Raw genomic sequence first — 25,066 nt, forward strand, 5'->3', positions numbered from 1 at the left:
ACTCAAATTGAAACCTACCTGGACTTCACATTTGAGGATTTCTTTTAATGTTATAATGTATTTAATTTTCTATTATAGTAGCATTTATTGTTTCTTAATATATTTACAAATTTAAGAGATGCAATGATGACAAACCGAAAGATCTAGAAATCAAATTAGTCTAATTTAAGTTACTGAATTAAAAAAGAGAATTAGGCAACGTGCAGTGGCTCATGCTTATAATCCCAGCTACTTGGGAGGCTGAGGTGGAAGCATCGCTTGAGCCTGAGTTCAAGGCTGCAGTGAGCTACGACTGCACCACTGCACTCGTGGGCGAGAGAGTAAGACCTTGTCTCAACAACAAATAACAATGACAACGACAACAAAAAGAGGGGCAAGTGATGGGGATGAATAAATTTTATACTTGAGATGAAAGAAAAAACCTGAATCTCCACAAAGTGGAATCATCACCACCAGAGGAAGACATAATTTATTTCAAAATCTTATTCAAAAAGTATTTTTACATAATACTGGAAGGTTCTAAGTGGGGTTGGTTACTCTAACTCTATCTTGGACCCTACTGGTCCAAAATAAAGTTAGTGGTACACACTATTAAATGTTCAGTATTTGGGCTTTTGAAAATAATGTGACAAAATCTCTCCAAGAGATTCCTTGCTAAACTAGTAAGGTATGATAATTGTATCCACAAATCCATGGAAATCTTTTTGCATGGTATCTGCTTTATTTGAGATGCTAAGAATTCTAATTTGCCTGGATAACACAATTCGGCTCTCTTCAGTTTTCTCATCCCATTCAGAAGCACCCTTCTGGAGAGGAAGAGCTACAAAATGAAGAGTGAAGTCCAATAGCCTTTGTCTCCTAGTTCTTGTTCACTTACTCAAATTTTCAGATGAAGCCAGGAAGTGTTCGGCACTACTCTGGTGATCTGACTGCTACAGTAAGCCCTTTCTTCCAGAGTAGTAGTCATTCTCCTCTGAAGTAAAGGGAAAGACCACGTTGGCTGAAGGTAGTTATCTTCCAACTGCTATTAAGGCAGTGCTTGAAGCTAATTATAAACATCTGTAATTTCTGAAAGAAAAGAAATATACAAGACACAAAAACAGCCTCCTGTCTATAATAACTTACATGACGGCAGTAATAGTATCTCCATAAAAGATTCAAGGACAACACAGATAAATTCAAAAATACCTGAAATGCTTAAGAACATACTATACTACACCCACAAGACAACAACTCAGCTGTCAACATTCAAACACAATGAAGGACACAGGAATCACACACACACACACACACACACACACACACACATCCACGCACATGCATTTTAAAAGATTTATTTACTTAAAGGGAAGAAATGTTTTCTAAAAAGCATAGAGTCATCAAAAGGTAGGAATGTTTAATGAAAAAGAGAAAAAGGTTCTATATCAGGTATAAAAATGAAAGGCCCAGAGCAATGGATCACATCTGAAATCCCAACACTTGGGAGGTTGAAGTGGTAGGATGGCTTGAGCTCAGGAGTTCACCAGCCTGGGCAACATAGCAAGACCCTGTCTCTACAAAAGTTTTTAAAAATTAGCTTGGCATAGTGGTGCATATCTGTAGTCCCAGCTACTTAGGAGGGTGAAGCAGGAGGACTGCCTGGGCACAGAGTTCAAGGATACAGTGAGCGTATTCAAGCCACTGCACTCCAACATGGGCAATAGAGTAAAACTCTGCCTTAAAAAATAAAAAAACAGTTCTGCTGGCTCTATGTGCTCCATAAATAAAGACTAGGTTTCCCAATTGGGGATATTTCTATGAGTGGTATGCTTTTTTAATCTTTAGAAGTTAATAATGCTACTTACAAAAATATGTAACAAAACATAAAATGGCAATTTATACTTTTGGGCTATAACCAGGTGAATAAAAATTTAAAAATAAATGGTGGGGAGACAGGAGCATACTATAGTGTAGAAAATAATCCAGGGTAATTTTTGAAAAATTTCATATCTTTATAAAATACTAAAGTTGTCAACTGAGAATCAATGTTAGTAAATGGATTCACAGGAGGCTTTTAGTTTTTTCCATGGAAATGCAGGTCTGTAAAAATTTTCAATTCATAGAAATTCTGAGTTTTATTGAATATACTCAGAAAACCTTTGTAGACATAATGTAGTTAACAGGTTACTGACAAATAATAATTTATAATAGAAAAATATAACATGGCCAGTTAAGACAAGTTGAATATAGTTAGCTAAATCTCTAACTATCCTGATTATGTTTTTAAAAAGCAAAAATGCCTATAATATTTTCAGTGCTCACATATTTGAGGATCTCTAAGATTCAGAAGAATGGCATAATGCAATTCAGTAGAAATCTTCACAAGTCCATTGCTTAAAACACGTGTAAGCAATGAAGACGATTCATGAAAGGCCTGTTTTATAACATTGTTAAACATGTTTTAAAATTGGTATTTCGAGGTACATTGTTGCTATATATTGGTTGAGATGAAATAATTGCTAAATAAATTTATACTTATTGAGAATGATACATATTCTGCCACATTAAAACAAACTAGACAATAAATCCCTAAGAAAATCATAAATTATTCTAATTAGTTCTCTTAACACAGACCTATTTGAAATTATTTTACTTTGCTTTGATGTAGGACTTTCTATGTTTTGTATAATGCCAGCTGTACTCACTGTACTTCATGAACTCACAAATTCATTCACTAATATTGATGATTAAGTAAAAACATTTTAATTGATCTCCATTTATTCCAAAGGTGCTAGAATAAAACCAACATTTTTACATATCCATAATTATTATTGGAGCTAAATAATCTGTGTGTACAGTTAACATCACCTGATTTAGATCCGTAAGACCCTTCACTATTTTGCAAGGAAATCTAAAAAATAAAAAGCTGAAGTTTGAATATGCAGTAGAAAATACTCAGTAACAGTTGGGATGGTGGTTTCTGGTCCTTCTCCCATCACCATAGGAAAGCTGAATGCAAAATTTCATTATAAGACTTCAATCAGACAAAATAGTAGCTACTACATCAGTCATTTGTAATCCCGAGACACAGAAACGAGTATTTTTCATATTGCATATTGATGTCTTAGTCATAGGTATGCAATGGCTCCAGCTGTACATTTAAATAACATTAACTTAAAATCAACATTCAACACTGCATCAGTGGTATGTCTTTTAAATAGTTTCAAAAGCTAAAATGTGTAAAATTCTGATTTTAAATATAGAAATTAAAATTTACTTGACTCCCTTTTTATAATATTGAAAGTTGGCAATATTATTCTGAATTTACATTTGTTTTATCTATATCCAATGTGAATACCAATTAATTTCATTTACAGGCTCAGATTATCTGTCCATGGTTATGAGTGTCCACAATTATAGAACTTTTACAAATTTTTCTTCTTGCCAGTTGTCAATGTGTTATTCGAGTGTCAGGTAGACACAAAGGAAAATAAAGAATCTTTAGGGTAATCACTCCTGTAGGGAAGAGAACCTTCCCTTCCATTTTCTATACACAAGCAATGATCATGCAGAAATCTGGAACATAAATAAAGTTAAAGCATACGGAAAGGTATAGTGTTACATAATTTTCAAACAGCTTTCTCACTAGATTTTCCTGTTAGATACCACCATTTAAAAGGCTCTAGTTAATTATACAGCCACTGATAAACAACAATTCATCTTATTAAAACCCAAAATATAAATCCATTTTCTATAGATTTGATAAGAAATAAGAATATATTTTGGTCTAGATCCTCTATCTCCATCAAAAGAACAATGGTGTAAAACAAAAGAGCAATTCTGTCTTGAATTTTTCTCTAGTAAAAGCGAAATAAAAAAGTTTTTTTTCAAAACTGGGACACATTAACACTTGTCCTCGAAGAGGCTTGAAAAGATGATTTCACTGTGGCAGAAAAACAAGGGCAATTATACTGTAAAAGAGCACATTTTATCTCCAAGGGCTAAAATCTGAAGAATGATGAAACTCTAAGACCACATGAGCAATGTTTACTAGTTACTAGAATATTATTTAAAATCGTTTTACTGTTAAAGAGATTTTAAATAAATGTAACTCTACCTCCAATTTTCTTTTAATGAAAATGGTAAGTCGTCGCTAAGATGACCAGAACCTTTTTTTCCAATAAATTCTTAAGGAATGAAAGGTTATGATCATCTTTATGAATCTCACATCATAGAATTAAGTGTCAAAGACCAAGACAGTAAAGGTGGTAAATGTCTTGCAAACAAGTGGTTCCACTGTCTCTTTTACAAGGCCGTGTGCCTAGCAAAGGTGGAATCTAAGAAGCCAATGAAGAAACTTCCAGACTCTTCCTTCCTTAGGTATACACAAAACAGACATCAAAAACAGGCAGTATTCTTTCTAAATTCTAGAAGGAGCAGTAAGTTCTGTCTGATTTTGGCTGCGGGTGAGAGAGCAGTGGGTGCACAACAAATACAAAGTCAGTTTCTGATACCAGTAGTGACTATTTTAATGATCACTATTTTTATTTACTTATTCTAAAAAGATAAAAACATTACTGTGATGAAAGCGGTAATAGATTTTTTGATGTTTACATATTAGTAAGTTTGTTTTCAAACAAACTTTACATACATGACGCTGATTTCTATTTAATTTGAAGGAATGCTGGATAGAGAGAAATTTCAAAAAAGCTGATTTGTTTTTCAGCATTTTTGGGGGTAATCTCAATATTTTCAAATTTAAAGTAGTCATTTTCAAAGAACACAGAGAATAATGATTTATAAAAATGAAACTTGATAAACCTAGATGGAACTCGGAAATCGTGCGCTGATTCAATTAAACCAAAAGTTCAACAAGTAGGCCAGCTACCTACTATGTGGCAGAAGCTCTCTAAACACAGCCTGACTAGCAGAAGTCAAGATATATGTTCCTTTGTTGATCCAAAAGTACGGCAGTCATAGGATTAAACATTCTAACTACAAATGATCATTTACTTTTTAGAGAATTTTGAAAGTACATCTGATATCTAGAGAAACAGGACAGTATCATCTAAGTTGAAATTTTTTTTAAAAACCTTTATTACACAAGACATAAAATAGATTTACTAATGGTTCTTTCAGAGATATATGTAACATTTTCCCTAATATTACACAGAAAAAAAAATATAGTTATGATTACGACAGAAGTTTCCAAATATTCTGAATTCATAACAGAAATACAGTATATGCATATGCAAATTAATAAGTGAATATAATGACTATTGAAACCAACTTTTTTCATTGTTTTACAAAAATATGTGAAACAAAACAATAAAAAGTAAAGATATAAAAAAAGACAATGCTTTTTTTCATTCTCAGACTATAAATTATTTTACTATCTAAGCTTCCATGAGAGGCCATGACTGTTTTTTAATAATAGTAGTTCAATCCGTATGATTTTGGGATAGAACAGCAAATTCACACTGCTTCAGATTACATATGTTTATTATTATTAAAATAAACTTGACAAAAATATGCTTAAAATGATAAATATAAAACATGGAATGGCTATTACTACTTTCTTCCTTTTTTTTTTTACATTAAAGCCCAGAAAATTTACAGAGACCATTAAAAAAAGGCATTTTGCTAACAAATAAGAAGGTAATTTAAAATAAAATCAATGAACATAAAAATTATATTTAAGTCTAACTTGAAATCTTAAAGACAAACTATGTAATACAAAGCTATACAATGTATAAAAGCAAATCTATAATATGTTGGATATCCTACTTTGGATGTAAGATACACTTTTTGTCTGTGCTTAAATAATACAATTATTTTGCTTTATGAAGATGTGTAGGAAAACATTTTAAAAGAAAACGTGTTTTATATCTCCTTCTAAATGGGCGTAGGGCATTATGGTATAAGTCATACAAAACATGTTAATGAAACATTCCAAGTGAAATGATAAAGAATACATGAATTTTAATAGTTTAGATCTGACTCATCATCATCATCATCATCATCATCATCACTACTGCTACTGTGAGTCACAATCCACTCCCTGTAGAACTGAATTTTCTGTAAGCATGGTAAAGGAAAGAAGAAGCACAAAGGTTAGTAAAATATGGCAAATTGCTTGAAAACATGTAAGATTATGAAATGTTCAGAGTCAGAATAATTTTAAAGCAGATTTTTCAGCTATGACTCAGGCTGTAATTATGGATATAATATTCCATAACTTAATAGACCTAAGACTCAAGTCTACTAGTTGGTACAAACTCAATGTATATATTGGTTTGATGATATCAATAAGGTATTCTGTGAAGATATTAAAATTACCATTCTATTTCTCTAATAGGCAACTTTGACTAGTAGGAAACACTGCAATATGCTACTTTCTAGATAGAAAGGTGCCCAATAAAATAATGTATTTTAGATTTAATTATTATATAAATGTATATAATTTAGTGAATACACCTCTTTTAGAAAATAACATGAGAAACATTTGAAAGTATCAAATATTTTAAGGCACCATCATTATATCACTTACATAAAATCTAGGCAGATGGTGAGATGAATTTTAAATCCAATTCATGTGTCATCTAATTATTTTGCACAGTACTAGCAATTTACATATTTTAAAGTATTTGGTACTAATACACTAGAGCTTTGATTAAAAAAAACCCACTATCATCATACCTGTAAGAAAAAAATGCTAACTGCAACATCCCAAGGTACTTGGTGAATTCCTACAAATATTCCACTAATACTGTGTAAATGCTTGCTGAAAAACAAGTAATGGCCCACAAGGGAATGGGTTTTTAGTCATCTAAATAGCTCTTTTAGCGATTAATGATCAGACTGGCCTATTAAAAAATAAATATGTATCTTTAGAAGTACATAGTCAAAAGTCATGCTTTTACATCTCAAAGTTTTAAAGCTTCAGAAAACAATGAGAAGGTATACACTTGTCACTGAAATCAAATTATCAACCATGAGAAATTATTGGTATCTCATGGCTTTCTTGTGGGTATTATAATGTGCTCACTTATAACAAGGATATATTCCTAAACTCTCCTTACTACTCATCCTTACTTCGTACTATATTTGACTTTTAGTCTAGTAAAATGTGAGTAACTTGTTAATTGCATTCTAACAAGGGAAAGCAGGTATTGGGTAGAAATATGTTTTGACTGTATCAGCCACAGGTGACTTCTGCAAACTTTCTACCTTCCAAAGAACAACACACTGTCATTATAGAGATTGCACAATATGTCCATTAGAGCACAACCTCTTAATAGATTACAAGTTCTACCCCAAATCACAATTATTTTGATGCTTTAAGAACATTTTACCTACAGTATAAAATCACTTTACTAAATATTGCATATTAGTTCTATGGTTATATTTTAATATATTAGAAGCCTCAGAGAAAGAGTGAGAAGATTTTATGGAATACTATGTGCTCTGCAATAGGTAAAATACTGAAGTTTAAATCTTTACCCTGATCACATTATATACCACAGTATTTAAAATATCAAAGCAATAAAGGAAGCTCCATATTCCAATAGTTTATTGCTACCATGAATATGTGCAAGCCTACATAACATAATAATCCCTTGTTTGTTTTCAAACAAATAATTTAGTATTCCACCTCTAAACCACAGAAACAACATTACACAGGTATAGCTTATATATGACTACTAGTTACCTACAGCATATTCCAGGTTTTAAAAAGATGAATTTACCAAGTAAGAAAGTTGTCTAAACAGATGAAATATTCTACCTTCAAAATGTCTATTGTTCCAGAAGCTTTTTCCTATTAAAAATACTGGTTTGCATGTGAACTGCTTATCAAATCCCCACGTTTTATGCAGACTATACTAGAATCAAGTAGGAAGAGGGTCATGGCCATTTAAGCATTTTCAAAGGCAAAGTACAATAATCCAAGGGTAATTCACAAGAGCAGTGTTCCTGAGCTTTGTTTTTCCTTCTTCATGTGTAATTGGATATAAGGGTTATATCTGGTATAAAAGCCTGGTACCACTGGTTTAATAACAGACATGCTTTAATTGGTTAAGTAAGTACCACCAATGACGAGGATATATAAGTACAAAGGCTTTCAACAAATCTAGCAAATCCAGGGCAGGACTAAAAACACCCTATTAAAAAAACAGATTCCTTAGAATTCCTAATAAAAGTTACCAATACAAAAGGTTTTCTCTGTATTCAAAATACTGAAACAACTGTACGTAGTTTGTAAATTTTAAGACTAAAATCTACTGTTGGCTTTCACTTGCAAAGTCATGTATTAACTTTTCATATCAAACTTTTTGATGCCTGTAAAAAAGAAAAAAAATCTTATAGTAAATAAATGTACTTTAAAATACTAAGTAAATACAAAAAACTTATAAGTGAAATTAAGCAAAATAGAGAAAAGCCCATATGATTCAATATATGTTAAATGTTTACTTTAAAAACTTCTAACTTGACTAATTTAATCTTCATTTATAAGATAGTTCTTAATTTACCTGTAACATTTGATTTCCAGTCCCATCCCTCAACCTGTAAGGTCTGATAACTCCATCTTCATTGAAGAACCGAGGAGGGCGCAGACTCTCCACTTCAGAAGTCTCTGTAGCTCTAGAGGAAAAAAATAACTTGATTTTAAAAGTTATCCAACAACTTGTAAACAAACTATAAAATGCAATTACTAAAAAGAATCTTATTTGAGATTGAATAAAAATATTACATCACTTCTCTAAATTGTTTTTGTAACACAAATAGTGTAAGTTCTCTAGAAAAATACAGAACTATAAAGAAGTTTATTAATAGTCTCCTAAATTTCTTTGTGATAATAATCACAGTATTAGCACTTGTTGCTTTTTTGTTTCCTATTACATTGTCTAGTTTCTTTAGTATAATGCTAGAACCAAAAGGGGATTTTGCAAGCATCCTTGTCTCATTCCTGACTACAGGGAAATCTTCTAAGAGTTCTCTGTGAAATACAGATATAAGCAGCTTTTTTTTTAAAGCACCCCTTATCAAGTCAGGAAAGTTCACTGCTATTTTTAGTTTACTAATAGTTCTTTTGTTGGTATGGTTTTTGAAAATCTTAAATAGGCAATGAATTTTAAATAAGAATTTCTTTTCTGGCATTGTTGTAATCACATGGTATATTTTCCTTAATCTATTACTGTTATAAATCACATTGTATAGTTTTCTAATGTTCAAATACTCTCACAGTCCTCCTGGGTTCGACGTGTTATTATTGTAAACACATACCCCAATCCTGGGCAACACATCCACCTCTACAAAGAATAAAAAACTAGCCAGACATGGTGGTGTGCATCACAAGTCCCGGACACTCAGGAGGCTGAGGTGGGAGGACTGTTTAAGCCACATGCTACTGTACTCCAACCAGAGTGACAGAGCGAGACCCTGTCTAAAAAGAAACAAAAAAAAAAAACAAAAAACACACTCCACATACTGCTAAATTGTGTATAGCAGTATTATATTTAACATTTTTGCCTGTATGGTCATAAGTGAAAATGTTTCATCTGTTTGTTCACTCAACAAATATTACATACTCAATTTTTTTTTTTTGAGATGGAGTATCTGTTGCCCAGGATGGAGTGCATAATCTCAGCTCACTGCAACCTCTGCCTCCTGAGTTCAAGCGAGTCTCCCGCCTCAGTCACCGAGTAGCTGGGATTACAGGTGCCTGCCACTGCATCTGGCTAATTTTTGTATTTTTAGCAGAGATGGGGTTTCACCAGCTTCGTCAGGTTGGTCTTGAACTCCTGACTTCATGGTCCACCTACCTTAGCCTCCCAAAGTGCTGGAATAACAGGTGTAAGTCACCACGCCCGGTCAACAAATATTTATTAAGAGATCCCCAACCCCTGGGACTTGAACCGGTACTGGTCCATGGCCTATTAGGAACTGAGCCACACAGCAGGAGGTGAACAGTCAGTGAGCAAGCAACACCACCTGAGCTCCACCCAGTCAGATCAGCAGCAGCAATAGATTCTCATAAGAATGTGAACCCTATTGCCATGTGAGGGATCTAGGTTACACCCTCCTCCTAAGAATCTGACTAATGCCCGATGATCTGAGGGGGAACAGTTTCATCCTGAAACTATCCCTCCTGTGTGGTCTGTGGAAAAATTGTCTTCCACAAAACTGGACCCTGAGGCCAAAAAGGCTGGGGACCACTAACATAATATATACACATACATGTGCATATACATATGAATAAATTCTCCAAAAAAACAGAAGAGACAGAAAATATGATCTAACAATATACTACCCACAGGAGACTTGGTTTAGAGTGAAAGACACAAATTGGTTAAAACTAAAAAGACAAAAATATATGCAATGTGAACAGTAACTAAAAGAAGGCTAGAGTGGCTATGCTAATGTCAGAAAAAATCAGCCTTAAAAAATTCTTACTAGACACCAAAGGACATTTTATAATGAAAAAAGGGTAAATCCATCGAAGAGATAAAAAATTATAAACATAAGCAATTAACAAAAGACCCCCAAATACACAAAATAAAATCGAACAGAATTTAAAAGACAAAAAGGCAATACCACCATAATAGTTGAGGATTTCAGCACCCTACTTTCAAAAATGGATACCAACTAGATGAAAGGTCAGCAAAGAAAAAGAGGACTTGAACAACACTATAATCAAACTAGACCTAACAGACGTCTCTAGAACATTCAAACCAGCAACAGAATACACACTCTTCTCAAGTGGAATGAAACATTATTCAGAATTAGGTATATATTAGCTCATAAAACATGTCTCAATAATGTAAAATTACTGATTGCTTCTTGGCCTTTTGGCTAAGGCTGAATGTACATATAAAACTATTAGGTCGGGCGCGGTGGCTCACGCCTGTAATCCCAGCACTTTGGGAGGCCGAGGTGGGTGGATTACGAGGTCAAGAGATTGCAACCATCCTGGTCACCACTGTGAAACCCCGTCTCTACTAAACATACAAAAAATTAGCTAGGCACGGTGGCGCATGCCTGTAATCCCAGCTACTCAGGAGGCTGAGGCAGGAGAATTGCCTGAACCCAGGAGGCGGAGGTTGCAGTGAGCCGAGATCACGCCATTGCACTCCAGCCTGGGTAACAGGAGTGAAACTCCGTCTCAAAAAAAAAAAAAAAAAAAACTACCAAAAACAGTCTAGGTGTGGTAGCTCATGCCTGTAATCCCAGCACTTTGGGAGGCCAAGGTGGGCAGATCACTTGAGGTCAGGAGTTCAAACCCAGTCTCTACTAAGAATACGAACATTAAGCTGGTTATGGTGGTGCGCGCCTGTAATCCCAGCTACTCAGGAGAATCGATTGAACCGGGAAGGCAAAGGTTGCAGTAAGCCAAAATCAAGCCACTGCACTCAAGCCTGGGAGACAGAGTGAGAGTCCATCTCAAAAAGAAAAGTACTGAAAATATACAAGTATGCTATTTGACCACATGGGAGAAAATTAGAAATGTGTAAATAAGAGAAATTTAAGAAATTCAAAAATGTGTGGAAATTAAAACACAAAAGCATAAATAACAAAATGTCAAAGAAAAAAAATCACAAGAAAAATTCACTACTTTGAAACAAAAACAAAAAATACAAAATGACAGTGCTGAGAGGGAAATTTATAGATGTGAATGTCTACATTAAGAAAAGGTCTGAAATCAATAACTTCACAATTTGAGAAAGTATTACAAACTAAAAACATTATTGAAAGCAATTCAAGAAGACCTAAATAAATGGAAAGACACTGCATTTTCATGGATTAAAAAATAATAGTGTTAAGATGGTTATGCTCCCCAAATTTCTGCATCAAAATCCCAGCTACCTTTTTTGCAGAAATTGACAAACTGACCCTAAATTTTTTTAGGTAACTTAATGACCATTTCTTTTTAGTCTCCTTTTCTGGGTCTTCCTCATTTCCCCAACTTCTAAGGGTTGGTGTGCCTGAAAGCCAAGTCCTTGGACCTCTTTTTTCTCTTTTCAGTCTCATTCCCTTGGTGATCTTACCCAGACTCATGGTTTCAAATACCTTATTATAGGCTCACAAATCTTGAATTTTTACTTCTGAATTGGACCTTTCTCTTGTACTTCAAATGCCTCTACTCAACAATAACTTAATGTCTCTATATGTATGTCTGAGATATTCTAACCTTAATACATTCAAATGGCAATACCCTCTTTCCCTAAAAAGACTGACAACCTCACCCTTCCAGTGGTACACATAAAAACTTCAGAATTATTCTTCATGATTCTTTTTTTTTTCATGATTCTCTTTCATATCCTGCATCCAATTTATCAACTAATCCTATTGCCACTACCTTTAAAATACATGCAGAACATACCTCTAATACCGAACTAGTCACCTCACCATTGTCACTCACCTGGATCACTGCAAAAGCCTTGTAAGTGTTGTTTTTGCCCTAATCCCCTGTGGTTAGGCCTCAATGCAGCAGCCAACTCACACCAAAACCTTTCAATGGCCTCTCATCTTAAGCAAAAGCCTAAGTCCTTACCGTGGCTTGCCAAGTCCTATGTGATCTGATCCCTTGTACGTTCATTTTTGAACATCTTTTTCATCTTTCCCCATTCCTCACTCTACTCCAGGCATACTAGTCTTGCTGTTTCTCAAAGAGGCCAAGCACGTTCCTGCACCCAGGCTTTTTAATTGCCGTTCCTGCTGCCCGGGACATTCTTCTCACATGGCTCATCCTTTACTTCTTTCAGGTCTCTCCTCAAACATAACTTCATGAGTTAAGCATCCCTGATCACTGTATACGTAAAACAGCAACCCTCCTCCCTATCATTTTGGATCTCCCTACATCCTTTAATCTGCTTTATTTTTCTTCATGGCATTTTCCACCATTTAGCATATCACATATTTATCAGTTACTTATTTAACGCTCCCACTAGAACGTAAGCTGTATGAACCCAGGACCACTGCCAATTGTGTTCACTGCTGGTCCCTCAAGTGATTAGAAAGGTGTCTAGATCATAGACAATGAGCCCTAAAATGTGCTGAATCATTATTTACATTTGTATTAGGCAGCTTGTTAAATGTATTCAAATAATCTATTTATTTACTTTTATTCTGTTTTCCTGATCTATCAATTATTATGAAAAATATTAAGTTCTTCCACCATTATTGTACAATTAAAAAGTTCTTACAGTTTTGTCAAGTTGTACTTTTAAACATTAAGGCTATTTTATGAACTGAGTAAAGGTTTGAAATTGTTACTATCTTCCTACTTAGTAGTTTCTTTTATCATTACCTAATTACCTTATTTATCTCAAATGATGCTTTTATTACCTTAATGTCTGTTTCATCTAATATTAATAAGTACATCCTCTTCACAAATGACATTACAATGCTTAATGCTTAATATTAATAAGTACATGCTCTTCACAAATATGACATTACAATGCTTAATGCCAATCATTATTTCCTCAAATTGCATTTTATTTTTTAATAATTTGTTTCCAATTTTGCTTTCACATAGCTCAATTAGATTAATCCAATTTATATTTTTATCTTTGAATCTTGTAACCCATTCTTCCTTTTATTTTCAATGTCTTTCTTCACAAGTATATCCTTTAATAGTTCTTAGTCTTTATTATTTTTTCTAGAAATGTTTCATTGTGCCCTCAATCCCTAAAGGTAATATAGCTGGGTACAAAAACATAAGGTTTTAGATAAATGGAAGGTAATTCTAGTAGTTTTTGGCAGAAGCCTTTATATGTTTCAAATTTCTTATGTTTCATTGACTTTTGAGTTTCTCTGAGGACTACCACTCAACACATTATATTTATGAAACTGAAGTTACAGATAGAGGAGACTCATTCTTTCCTCCTCATCTTAATTCTAAATGCCAAAAACACTCAATTATGGTAACTAGTATGAAATACTGGCTTAAGAGGAATAGCTCAAATGATGACAATACATACCCCTATAGAGCAGAAAGCAAGAGAAAACACAAAGAAAAAAGATTAGGAAGATAGTCATCCACCTAACTTTCTAACATAGGTCTCATTAAACATTAATTTTATCATCTGTTGTATGTGTCACAAATTTCTAGGACAGAGGTAACAATAATGAAACTACTAAATTTCAGCCCTACACTAAATTTAATTTGGAGGCAAAAAGAACATATATTAAAATTACCTGCATAAAGGAAGAGAAAGGGAATGCACATACACACACTATTACCCACTTTGCCCATAGTTCTGCTTTCCACAGTGTCAGTTATCCACTGTCGGCTGTGGTCTAAAAACATTAAGTGGAAAATTCCAGAAATAATCTCTTTAAGTTTTAAATTGCATGCTGTTCTGAGTAGTGTGATAAAATCTCTTGCCACCCTGCTTTGTCCTTCCTGGGATGTGAATCATCCCTCTGTCCAGCGTATCCATGCTTTATACATCACCAGTCCATTAGAGATGTGGTAGCCAACTCAATTAACAGACTGACTGTTGCAGTATCACAGTACTTGTGTTAAGTAACGCTTATTTTACTTTTATTACAGTATATTGTTATAATTGTCTTATATTATTTTGATTATTATTGTTAATCTCTTACTGTACCTAATTTAAATCTTATCATGGGTATGTACGTATAGGAGAAAACACAAATATATGGAGTTTGGTACTGTCCAAGGTTTCAGGCATCCACTGCAGATCTCTGCAGATCAAGAGGGACTATTATAACAAATTATATCAAAATAAGATAATAAAAGAAGGGTGAAGACAACTGAGTTTGAACCAAGAAATACAAAATGCCATTCTTCATTTCATAAAAAAGATACAGATTAGATTTGCTAATTTTATGACTGATATATAGCATTAACGTATTTAAACTAAAATAACTGAAAAGCTTGCTTAACTTGCCAAACTGCTCCTGCAAACCTGCTGGGAATGAATGAAACATAAAGAGGAACTCCATAAAGTTGAAACAATGCAATGGCAGCAACTTAAAAAATATTAAAAAGAATTAGGAAGACCGTATGCAAGCTGCCATATTGTAGTATTCATAATTGGTATGGTTTGAATGTGTCCCCCCAAGAGCATGAAGAGCATGTGCTGAAAACTTTATCCCCAGCCAGGAGGTGGGGCCTAATTAGAGGTAATTAGGACATGAGGATCTGGCCCCATGAATGGATTAATAAATACTGTTACTGTGGGAGTGGGTTCCTTATAAAAGGGTGACTTTGGTTCCCCATTTTCTTCTCTTGCCCTCTCTTGGTCCTTCTGCCACGAGATGACATAGCAAAAAGGCCCTAACCAGATGTGGCCTGTCAATCTTGGACTTTTTAACATCCAGAACCGTGAGCCAATACATTTCTGTTCATTATAAATTACCCAGTCTGTGGTATTACGTGATATGTTATAGCAGCACAAAACAAAGACAATAACCAAATGTCTTAAGTCAAAGAGCAGATACGTTTCATTTCTCATGGCTTAGGCATTTTACTCGTATCTTAAATCAAAGAGGATTTACCTTTTTATTCCCTGAAATGTACTGCTAGCCATGTCTATGATGCCTCCAGTTGGCCTTGCTACTGCTCCCACTAAACCCTTCCCAACACCTTTAAAGAAACCAGCTGCTCCTTCTTTTTGAGCTCCTAGAAAGAAAAAAGAATGTTTGACAATTGCATCCAAGAATGAAAACAGAATCAACTTATGAAAGACTTGGTAATATATATAACGCAAAGGAACTACTATACTTGCCTTTGATTGGTTTTGTAACAATTCCTGTTATGCCACTAACAAATCCCTAGAAGGAAAACACAATTGAAAACTTACAATACTTTTTATGATGCCTAGAAGAACCAAGTTCGGCTTATACAAAAAATACAGTTCTGCTTTTTATATATCATAAGAATTAACATATCTCCTAAGTATTTTATTCAAACGGAATGCTTTTGGAGGCTACTGACATGTTTTATATGCTACCACCCACTGCTCTTAAAATATCCAAATAATAATTTAAGGAGTAAGAATTATATGTCTATTTCCTTATTCACAGAATATATATAGGTTTAAAAGATATTTCCCAAAATGTTCACAACCCTGTGAAATTTCTTACAGAAACTAAACCTTTTCCTCCACGAGTGATGCCTTCTCTAAAACCAGCTGGTTGCTTATTCATGGCTTCTCTTCTCTTCTGTTGGTAGTCTTCATCCATAGTTATAGCTGCTACCCCTTTAGCCATAGCACCGGTGATCTTGGAGGCAGCACCAGCTAATCCACCTGAGAGAAATTATTTTATCTTTAGTAAAAGTAATGATGTCATTACTTTCTAGCACAAAAATACGTGGTAGACATTCTGTTTCTTACCAACAGCTCCACCAACTAGTGCCTTAAGTCCTAGTGCCATTCCCTCCACAAACTCTTCAGGACCCTGGATGGCTCCCTAAAGGGCCAAATAATAAATAAATGAGTGAGTGAGTTATAGTCACTTTTAAAGATGAGCTTATAAATATATATGAAGAAAGAGGTAGTAACCAAACGGATAATGATGTCTCAGAGGAAGTGATATCAGCAAAAAGTTTCACATTAAAAGAATTCTCAGGGATATTTCTGGACACTGAAAGTGTGAAGGATATAATGTACCCTTAGAAAGGAGTATGACAACTCACCAAAGTACAAAAAGATGCTCGCTCCATATTTTAAGTTTATGAGGAAAATGCAAGCACAGTTCAAACTACTCTTGATAAGTTTTTAAATAAAAACATAACAGAAATAAAACACTTTAAAATTCTTAACACTTTTAATGCTTTTAATTAGTGTACAAAATTAATATTAATTTTACTTTATTTTTATGTATCTATACATTTATGAGTGAAAGTAGAAATCCTTTTGAGAAAAAATTTAAAGGGACATAGAACAATCATTATTTTTCCCACTGAATTTTAGGATTACTTGGCTTGGTGTCAGTTTCCATGATTTTTTTTTTTATAGTTCCACCCTACTGTGCAAAGCAAGACATGGTGATCTTCCTTGTACTTTATCCACCTTTTATATTCCAAGGAAACACTTAAATTCAGCATAGCTTAATAAAACCTTAAATTTAAATTTTGAGGATGAAGGTAAAAATTTCCCCCAAAGCCTCCCCAAATCTCTTCCTATTGTTTACCGCAAAATAATGTGTCCTTTCATGTGTCTTCTAAAATCTGTTTGCACTTACAATTCAAGTTACCAATAGAAACGTATAATCTATTCTAAAGTACTAGTGACTTATAGCAGAACCAGAAAAATAACTATTTTACCTGGTAAGGTTCATAAAAAAATGCTTCTACACCTTCAGAAAATTCTCTAATTAAGCCAAAGGGATTTCCCAAAACATCAAGTCCAAGAATCAGTACATACATCTGCTTAATGGCCTAAAAATAAAATAGGAACACTAATCAATTCAGATAATTAGACCTATTTTTTTCTTATTGATTATTTAAAACTTGCACCCAGGTTTCTCAGGCTAACACCTTTAATGCCAATTTCAATTCCTAAACTATCTCATTCTATTAATCATTACCTTTTTCCTTTTCTTTTTGAGACAGTCTTGCTCTGTTGCCCAGGCTGGTGTGCAGTGGCACCATCTTCAGCTCACTACAACCTCTGCTTCACAAGTTCAAGCAATTATTGTGCCTCCCTTCCCCCAGAGACTACAGGCATGCACCACCATGCCCGGCTGATTTTAGTAGAGATGGGGTTTCACCATGTTGGCCAGTATGGTCTGGAACTCCTGGCCTCAAGTGATCCACCTGCCTCAGCCTCCCAAAGTGCTGGTATTACAGGCATGAGCCACGCCTGGCCTATTGATCACTATTATTCGTTTTTAAAAAGTAATTTGATATTACAGTATTAAAAATAATATGACATTATACTCATGTAAAGCTCTAGAATATTTAAATACTTTCACTTTTACAATTATCTGTGACCACTGTCATTACCACCACCATTTTATAGATTGGAGAAACATGTAAGTCAGATGATACCCAGGGTCACAGAGTGGGTATATGGCAAAAGTGGGATAAACCAAAATCTCCTGAGTCATGCTCAGTGATCTATCATACCACAACTATATCAGATGCTCTGTAAGTTATATCCTAAAACCTAGAGCCTATCTAGAGCCTTTCTAGAAGTGGAAAAACATCTGTTAAAAAAATACATATCTGGCTGACTTAACAAGTAGTTACATTAAAAATATCCCATGTTCATCAGTTACTAATAGTTTCCCTTGAACCCATTTTTAAATTAAGTGTGATAAATTACTTAGTTAATATTTTATTTAAAGATTTATTTATTTCCAGTCCATGCTGATTCAGAAAAAATTTCTGTCAGTGGCTAAAAAATGTAAGAACAAAAAATTCAAATAGTGATTGAGCTCAATTTCTTTTTACAATTCTGAGGGAAAAAAACATGCTTTAATAATTTGAAAATGGCTATTTGGTTCCTTGACAATTCTACATTTTACATGTATAGGCATAAAAGGTTTTGTTAGTCTGTAACACTCTGTCCCACGGTAAGATAATCTTAGACAAACCTGTTTTGAATAGTGTCTTATGACTTCAGACTGTAAGTCGGATGTTGTATGGAACTGATAGTTGAGTTCAAAAAATGCAAGCCTGAAAAAAGCATAAAGATATATTGTCTGAAAGTGTGTATGGAGAACGTATTTTTAATATTAATGAGTGGCTTTATTTTCTTTAGAATCTTTTCTCCAAATGTCCTTCCAGTACATGTTCCCATGCCAATCAGAAAATCTACTTTATAGGTATATCTCTGCATATTCTAATCAAAGAGCCCTCTCAGAAACATAAAACACATGGATCTTATCTTCAGAAGTCACCAGTATACATAAATTTTCATGTAATTTAGGAGAATTCTGAGATCCTGTGGATCCCATTCATGGACCAATAGAACTTTATTTCCCAATTCTGTCCTATCGTGGCCCACATAGAAAATGTCTGACACACTAATAAAGAGGTTGCTCAAGAATGGCCAGGTTCAGTGGTAGCAGGTTCTGCCTGCTTGCCTATAACCCATTCACAGAATAGATATTATAAGATTAGCCCACTTAAACCCATTCATAACATACACCTGATACAGTTACTGAAAAGCTCTATGCTTCTTGTTGGTAAGTGGAATAGGAGCAGGATTAGAAATTTCATCCTATTTTTGCTAACATCATACCTGTGTTCTTTTAACTTTATCTACGTTCAGTGTTACCTCGTGTTGGACTTATTAACTCTTACTACGGTTTTTTTTTTCTTTTTTTGAGACAAGTATCATTCTGTTGCCCAGGCTGGAATGCAGTGGCGTGATCTCAGCTCACCGCAACCTCTACCTCCCGGGTTCAAGCCATTCTCCTGCCTCAGCTTCTCAAGTAACTGGGACTACAGGTGTGCACCACTATGCCCAGCTAATTATTTTTATTAGAGACCGGGTTTCACCATGTTGGCCAAGATGGTCTCCATCTCTTGACCTGGTGACCTGCCCAACTCAGCCTCCAAAAGTGCTGGGATTACAGGCATGAGCCACTGCATCCAGCAAATTCTTACTACTGTTCTTATTAATCGATCCTAGATCCTACTTGAAAGGGTTATTCTCTTCTAAAGTCTCAACTCAGACACTCTGAATCTCTTTGGTCAGATACTCTATGAGCTTCATTATGACTCACATTAAAATACAAATTCCTGCCTCCAACATTTAAAGTTGATTCTTTCATTTCCCCTGTTTTTGCATTCATTCTGTTCTACTTGCATATGCTTTGAAGAGTCATTCCTATTAGCTTTAAATCCGCACATTTCAGGAACCATATCTTTGGGCATACACATCTTACGAATCCTTCCCTAAGCCAGAAAGATCTTTTAAAATGTACAGCTTGCATGGCCTATGTCTCTTTTTCTTAAGAAAATTATTTAATAATAATTCTGTAATTTAGTAATTAGGAGTTAGCAAATAGTATGTTTGCTGTTATTCAGACTGTACTTCACTTAAAGGCAAAAACTTCATTTTGCCTATGATCTGCAATGCGCTTTACACACTTTTTCATTTACAAAATTTTTCAGTACACATAAAACAGACTTTATCAATTTATAGATTTGAATATTAAACATACTTAAAAACCACATCTTGTACATCTGTCAGTGTGGCACCAATACTCTTCAGCAAAAGATTTAAAGAATGAACTGGAATCAGTCCTCCATTTTGTTTTGAATCTTTAGCTTCTTCTCTGCCCGAACTCAGTGAAACACTTAAATGTAACTAAAAAGATAAACAGATAAATATTTTAAAATATTTTCTTCATATTGATAATTTTAACTCTTAAAAATCAGTTTAATTTTAAATTTACTGCACCATAATAAATAAAATTTCAGAGTTATCTAGATTGTTAAAATTACTAAATAGAAATATGAAAAAATTTAAAATCTAACACAGCTCTATTTAAATCTTCAATTCAACAATTTAGGATTGCATAATATCTGATCCCATCCCATTCTTTTGGTAAACCTAAGAAAATACTAGTTTTTATATATTTATTAATAACATTACAAATCTAGAAGTTGAAGTGATTTTGAAAATGACTCAAATATATATGGTTGCCAACTTATGATGGGGACCATATGTATATGACTTATGTTTAACTTAATGATTTTTCAACTTTACAATGCTGTAAAAACAGTACACATTCAGTGGAAACTGTACTTTGGATTTTGATTCAAAATTCTTTATAACAACTTTATTAGAAAATGGGCTTTGTGTTAGATGATTTTGCCCAGTTGTTTTGAGCATGTTTAAGATAGGCTAGGCTAAGGTACAATGTTCAGTAGGTTAGGTGTATTAAATGCATTTCTGACTTAAAAGATTTTCAACTTACAATGGCTTTGTTGAGACATAACTCTGTCATAAGTTGAAAAGCATGTGCATCTCCAAAAGTGTATATTTCAATTATTTTAGAAGTTAACGGCCAGTTAAAAAACACTTTGTTGTATATATATTCTACATACATGGTTAATAATTTTCTTCAATTATTATATAATTAGCTTATAGAAATGTTGCATTAAAAACTTAGATTTGATACCATCCTGTCTTCAGTTCTTAAGGCTACTTTATAAATTATTTTAAAATGAATACACAAATCATCAAATACAGAATTTTGAAAATTGTTACCAAACAGTTTAACAGAAAATCAAGGTAAAAAGAAGATTACATCAAATTATAAACATAAATACACGCTGTAGGTGGCTCCACATGACAAAACTTATTTAAAAATAAATAAAAATGTAAAATAATTAAACTAATGTTATTAAATTACAATTAAACTAATTAGTAATTCCTTTGTTACTTATTAGTTTAATCCTAAGTCAAATGTAAGTAATTCCTTTGTTACTTAGTTTAATTGTAGAGTTACAGATTTTATATGCTATTGAAGAAGACAATATAAATGCTACATCAATTTGCTATTACCCAGATTTTCAAAGACAATAAAAATGAATTATTTTTCTCCTACCTTGATAGGAGATATATGAAAATATTCATAGAGGCTGACTTGTGATTGATCTACTGAGACTGTTTTATATTCTTCTTGGAAAGCTTCTATATCTTTATGAAAAAGCTCAACCTATAAAAGGAACACAAAATATTAAAAACTAAAGGAATCTATCTGCATGAGATACTTAAACAAATAGCAGACACACTGCCAAAACTCTTCTATAAGATCTAGACTCACTCAACATTGCTCATGATTGCCTAAGAAGGGAAACTACCATCTCTATCATTAGGACAGTTCTGTCTGCCACTGACGAACTGACAAGCATTATCTATATTTCTATCCAAACCATTAAAAGACACTAAGCTTTTCTCCATATGACTATAAATCTTATCCCTAAATGACACTAATCCATACCATCAACAGTCTCTTGGGTATATTTGTTTCTTTAAACATAATCTCACAGTCTACTTGTGGCATTTTGTAGTCTACTTGTAACTGCTTTAATGCAACCTACACAGACCAGTGATATGATAAAATAAAAAAGGTGTTAAAAATAACTTTGTATTAATTGATTAGTGGTATCATTCTTGATATTCAATACTTCTCGAAATGCTCAGACTGAAGTAACTTCAATGGGTTGAAAAATGGGCCCCAAGATTCACATTTTAACATATTCATAAAACATAAAAAATGATAGCCTTATAAAAAGCATATGTGGAAATCAATTTCTGAGATGACAGTCTGAGAAGCTCTTCACCGGCACCCCAGCCAAACTGATAAAATGTATTTAAAAGACAGCAACAACAAATTTAAGGCTTCTAGGAATGGTTGTAAGGTCATAAGCAAATGAAGAAACATCTATTTAAGAAAACCTAAAAAATTTGGTAGGAAAAGTGAATCTGTGGTACTTTAACTAAGGGTATTCCCTCTGTTCCCTCTCTCGGACTAACGAGCCAGAATTCTACTCTAAACTAGTATATCTAAGAACACAGAGCTCCTTCTTGGCCAAGTCCTCAATTGGCGTCCTCCAATTGAGGACTGGGCCAAGAAGACTTCAGTATGTCCCTATTTCTCATCCTGTTCCCAGCTACCTGCTGCCTGCTGCTAAGGTTAAGTTATGGTTGAGTGCAATTGTGAAAGTGGAGGCCTCCTTTACGTTTTGTTTTGTTTTCTTTTTTTGGAAATGGCGTCTTGCTCTGTCACCCAGGCTGGAGTGCAGTAGCACGATCTTGGCTCACTGCAACCTCTGCCTCTTGGGTTCAAGAGATTCTCCTGCCTCAGCCTCCTTAGTAGCTGGGATTACAGGCACTTGCCACCACACCCAGCTAATTTTTGTATTTTTAGTGGAGATGGGGTCTCAACTATGTTGGCCAGGGTGTGATCTGCTCACCTTGGCCTCCCAAAGTGCTGGGAACTACAGGCGTGAGCCACCACACCTGGTGGGGCTTCCTTTTTCTGTCCAGCCTCTGTGCATGGTAAAAAAAAGCTCTGCCTTGGGTACAGCACCACTGAGAATACTAGAGTTCTGATCTTTAGGCTTGCCCAGGCTTGTAACGTGGTAGTTCCACGCCAGCAGAGGCAAGTTGTGATGATCTCGGGCCACTACTCCTCTTATTCCACCACAAATAGTGCTCAGCTCCTAAACCGGGGTGTTACTCAAATAGAAGGGTGTCACTGTCCTTATCCCTAGCCTCAGAGCCCTGGTTTAGAGATTTCTGCTGATAGGGAAAGTAGGTTTTAAAACAAATCACTACTAATCTCTTTCCAAAGGAACTAATTTCATTTATAACATAGAGTGCACTTCGAGCCTAAGGGTGCTCTCAGAAACAGCAGATGTGGTGAATGACAACTAAAAGGAAAGTCACTGAATTATAGAAGATACTGGCTAACCTGTAGACCTACTAGTTTGCAGGAGAAAATCAGAGAAAGTGACAAACAGAAGGAGTTTTCCTAAGGTCAGAACAAATATTAAACACTTATCTCCAAATTTCTTTAAAAAGCCCATATATGAAATTTGATTTAATTAGAGCAATTTAATGTCAAAGGACATTGTTGAAAACAATAGAGAAATCAACCAGCAATTACTGGAGCTTAACAGTTGCATGTGGTGACGGAAAGAACTGGAGAGCCCTGCCCAAATCACTATTAGTCCAGGGTGTCTGTTAGGCATCACAAAGCTGTACTTCCCTGAAAAACAACATAAAAGGCTTAACACTGTAGGAAAGGGTATGTGGCGCTAGGGGGTGGTGGTCGAATGGGATAGACTTTTGCAAAATTATAGCCAGTTACTAAACAAACAAGCAAGCTAATAACAATAACATGTCCCCATAAGGGCAGAGGGCAAATCAGGACCTACAGCTGTTACAAAACATTATCTAAAATGTCCAATTTCCAACAAAAAAATTAAAGACATCAAAATTTTTTAAAAACCCACAGAAATTAGGACCCATCAAACCAGAAAACAAAAGAAACTGCCTGAAAGTGATCAGGTCAGACTTGGCAGCAAACTTCAGAATAACAATTAAAAATATTTTCAAAGAGCTAAAAGAAAAATCATGTTTACAGAGTAAAGGAAAGTATGATGACAATGTCCTATCAAATGGAGAATATCAATATACAGAGAGAAAAACTGTTAAAAAAAAAAAAAAAAAAAAAGGACCAAACAGAAGATCTGGAGTTGAAAAATAGCAAAAATGAAAAAAACACTAGAAGGACTAACAGTGGATTTGAACTGGCAGAAAACATTTAAATGCTTCACAAAATACTTCATTTTTAGTGAACATGAAGGTAGGTTTAAAGCAATTAGTCAATCCAAAAAACAAAAAACGAGGGAAAAAAATAACAAAAAATGAACAGTCTCAGAGAAATGTGAGCTACCCCTAAGCATATTAATGTATAAAAAAGGGGTACTAGAAGGAGAAGAGATAAATGAATGGAAAATAATATTTGATGAATATTTCAAATATGGGCTGTAAGTCCCCAAATTCATTAAAAAACACTAACCTACACATCCAGGAAGCTCAATGAACTAACTCCAATGACAATAAATGCAAACAGATTCATAAACATCATAGTAAAAATGCTGTAAGTCAATAAAGAGGAAGTCTTACAAGCAGGAAGAAAACAGCCACTTATTACATACAACCCCAATTAATATTAATATTTAACTTCTCAGCAGAAAAAGGAAGGTAAGAAAGGAGTAGGATAACATATTCAAAGTGCTCAAATTAAAAAAACCAACTGTCAACTGAGAATCCTATATCCAGCACAGCTATTTTTCAAAATAAAGGTAGAGACATTCCTGGATAAAAAAAAACTAAGATACTTTGTTGCTCACAGACTTGCCTTACAAGAAATACTAATGGAAGTTCCTCAGGCAGAAAGGCACTCCAGATATTAATTCAAATCCAAATGAAAAAATAAAAAACACTCATAAAGGTAACTATGTACTATAAAAAACAATGTGTTTTTCTCTTCTCTTAACTGATTTGAAAAGAAACTGTCTAAACAACCTGTCTTATTTAAGATTTGAACAACAAGATAAACCAACTAGACTTAACAG

At 34.2% G+C, this 25,066-nt stretch overlaps 1 protein-coding gene across 7 annotated transcripts in view; it reads right to left on the reverse strand.

Moving 5' to 3' along the window:
• Nucleotides 1–25,066, reverse strand: part of LOC100392727 (intermembrane lipid transfer protein VPS13A) — a 236,138-nt gene that overhangs the window by 29,561 nt on the left and 181,511 nt on the right. For 3 of the 7 annotated variants that reach the window (XR_013533346.1, XM_078367818.1, XM_035272770.3), the window contains 9 exons: nucleotides 21,523–21,633; nucleotides 20,131–20,276; nucleotides 18,553–18,634; nucleotides 17,279–17,392; nucleotides 16,347–16,422; nucleotides 16,096–16,259; nucleotides 15,738–15,783; nucleotides 15,508–15,631; nucleotides 8,511–8,622 (listed from right to left, as the gene is read on the reverse strand). Coding sequence is in view for 4 of the 7 variants with exons in the window: in XM_078367818.1 (XP_078223944.1) it covers nucleotides 8,511–8,622; nucleotides 15,508–15,631; nucleotides 15,738–15,783; nucleotides 16,096–16,259; nucleotides 16,347–16,422; nucleotides 17,279–17,392; nucleotides 18,553–18,634; nucleotides 20,131–20,276; nucleotides 21,523–21,633 (975 nt within the window). In the remaining 3 variants the exon portion in view is untranslated. Of the gene's footprint in view, nucleotides 1–877; nucleotides 1,069–5,463; nucleotides 8,320–8,510; nucleotides 8,623–15,507; nucleotides 15,632–15,737; nucleotides 15,784–16,095; nucleotides 16,260–16,346; nucleotides 16,423–17,278; nucleotides 17,393–18,552; nucleotides 18,635–20,130; nucleotides 20,277–21,522; nucleotides 21,634–25,066 lie in introns of those variants that run through there. The other 4 variants (XR_013533347.1, XM_035274034.3, XM_035274594.3 and 1 more) reach the window with 4 other exon arrangements.

This window comes from Callithrix jacchus, chromosome 1 (genome assembly GCF_049354715.1).
Source record: "Callithrix jacchus isolate 240 chromosome 1, calJac240_pri, whole genome shotgun sequence".
Lineage (NCBI taxonomy): Eukaryota > Metazoa > Chordata > Mammalia > Primates > Cebidae > Callithrix > Callithrix jacchus.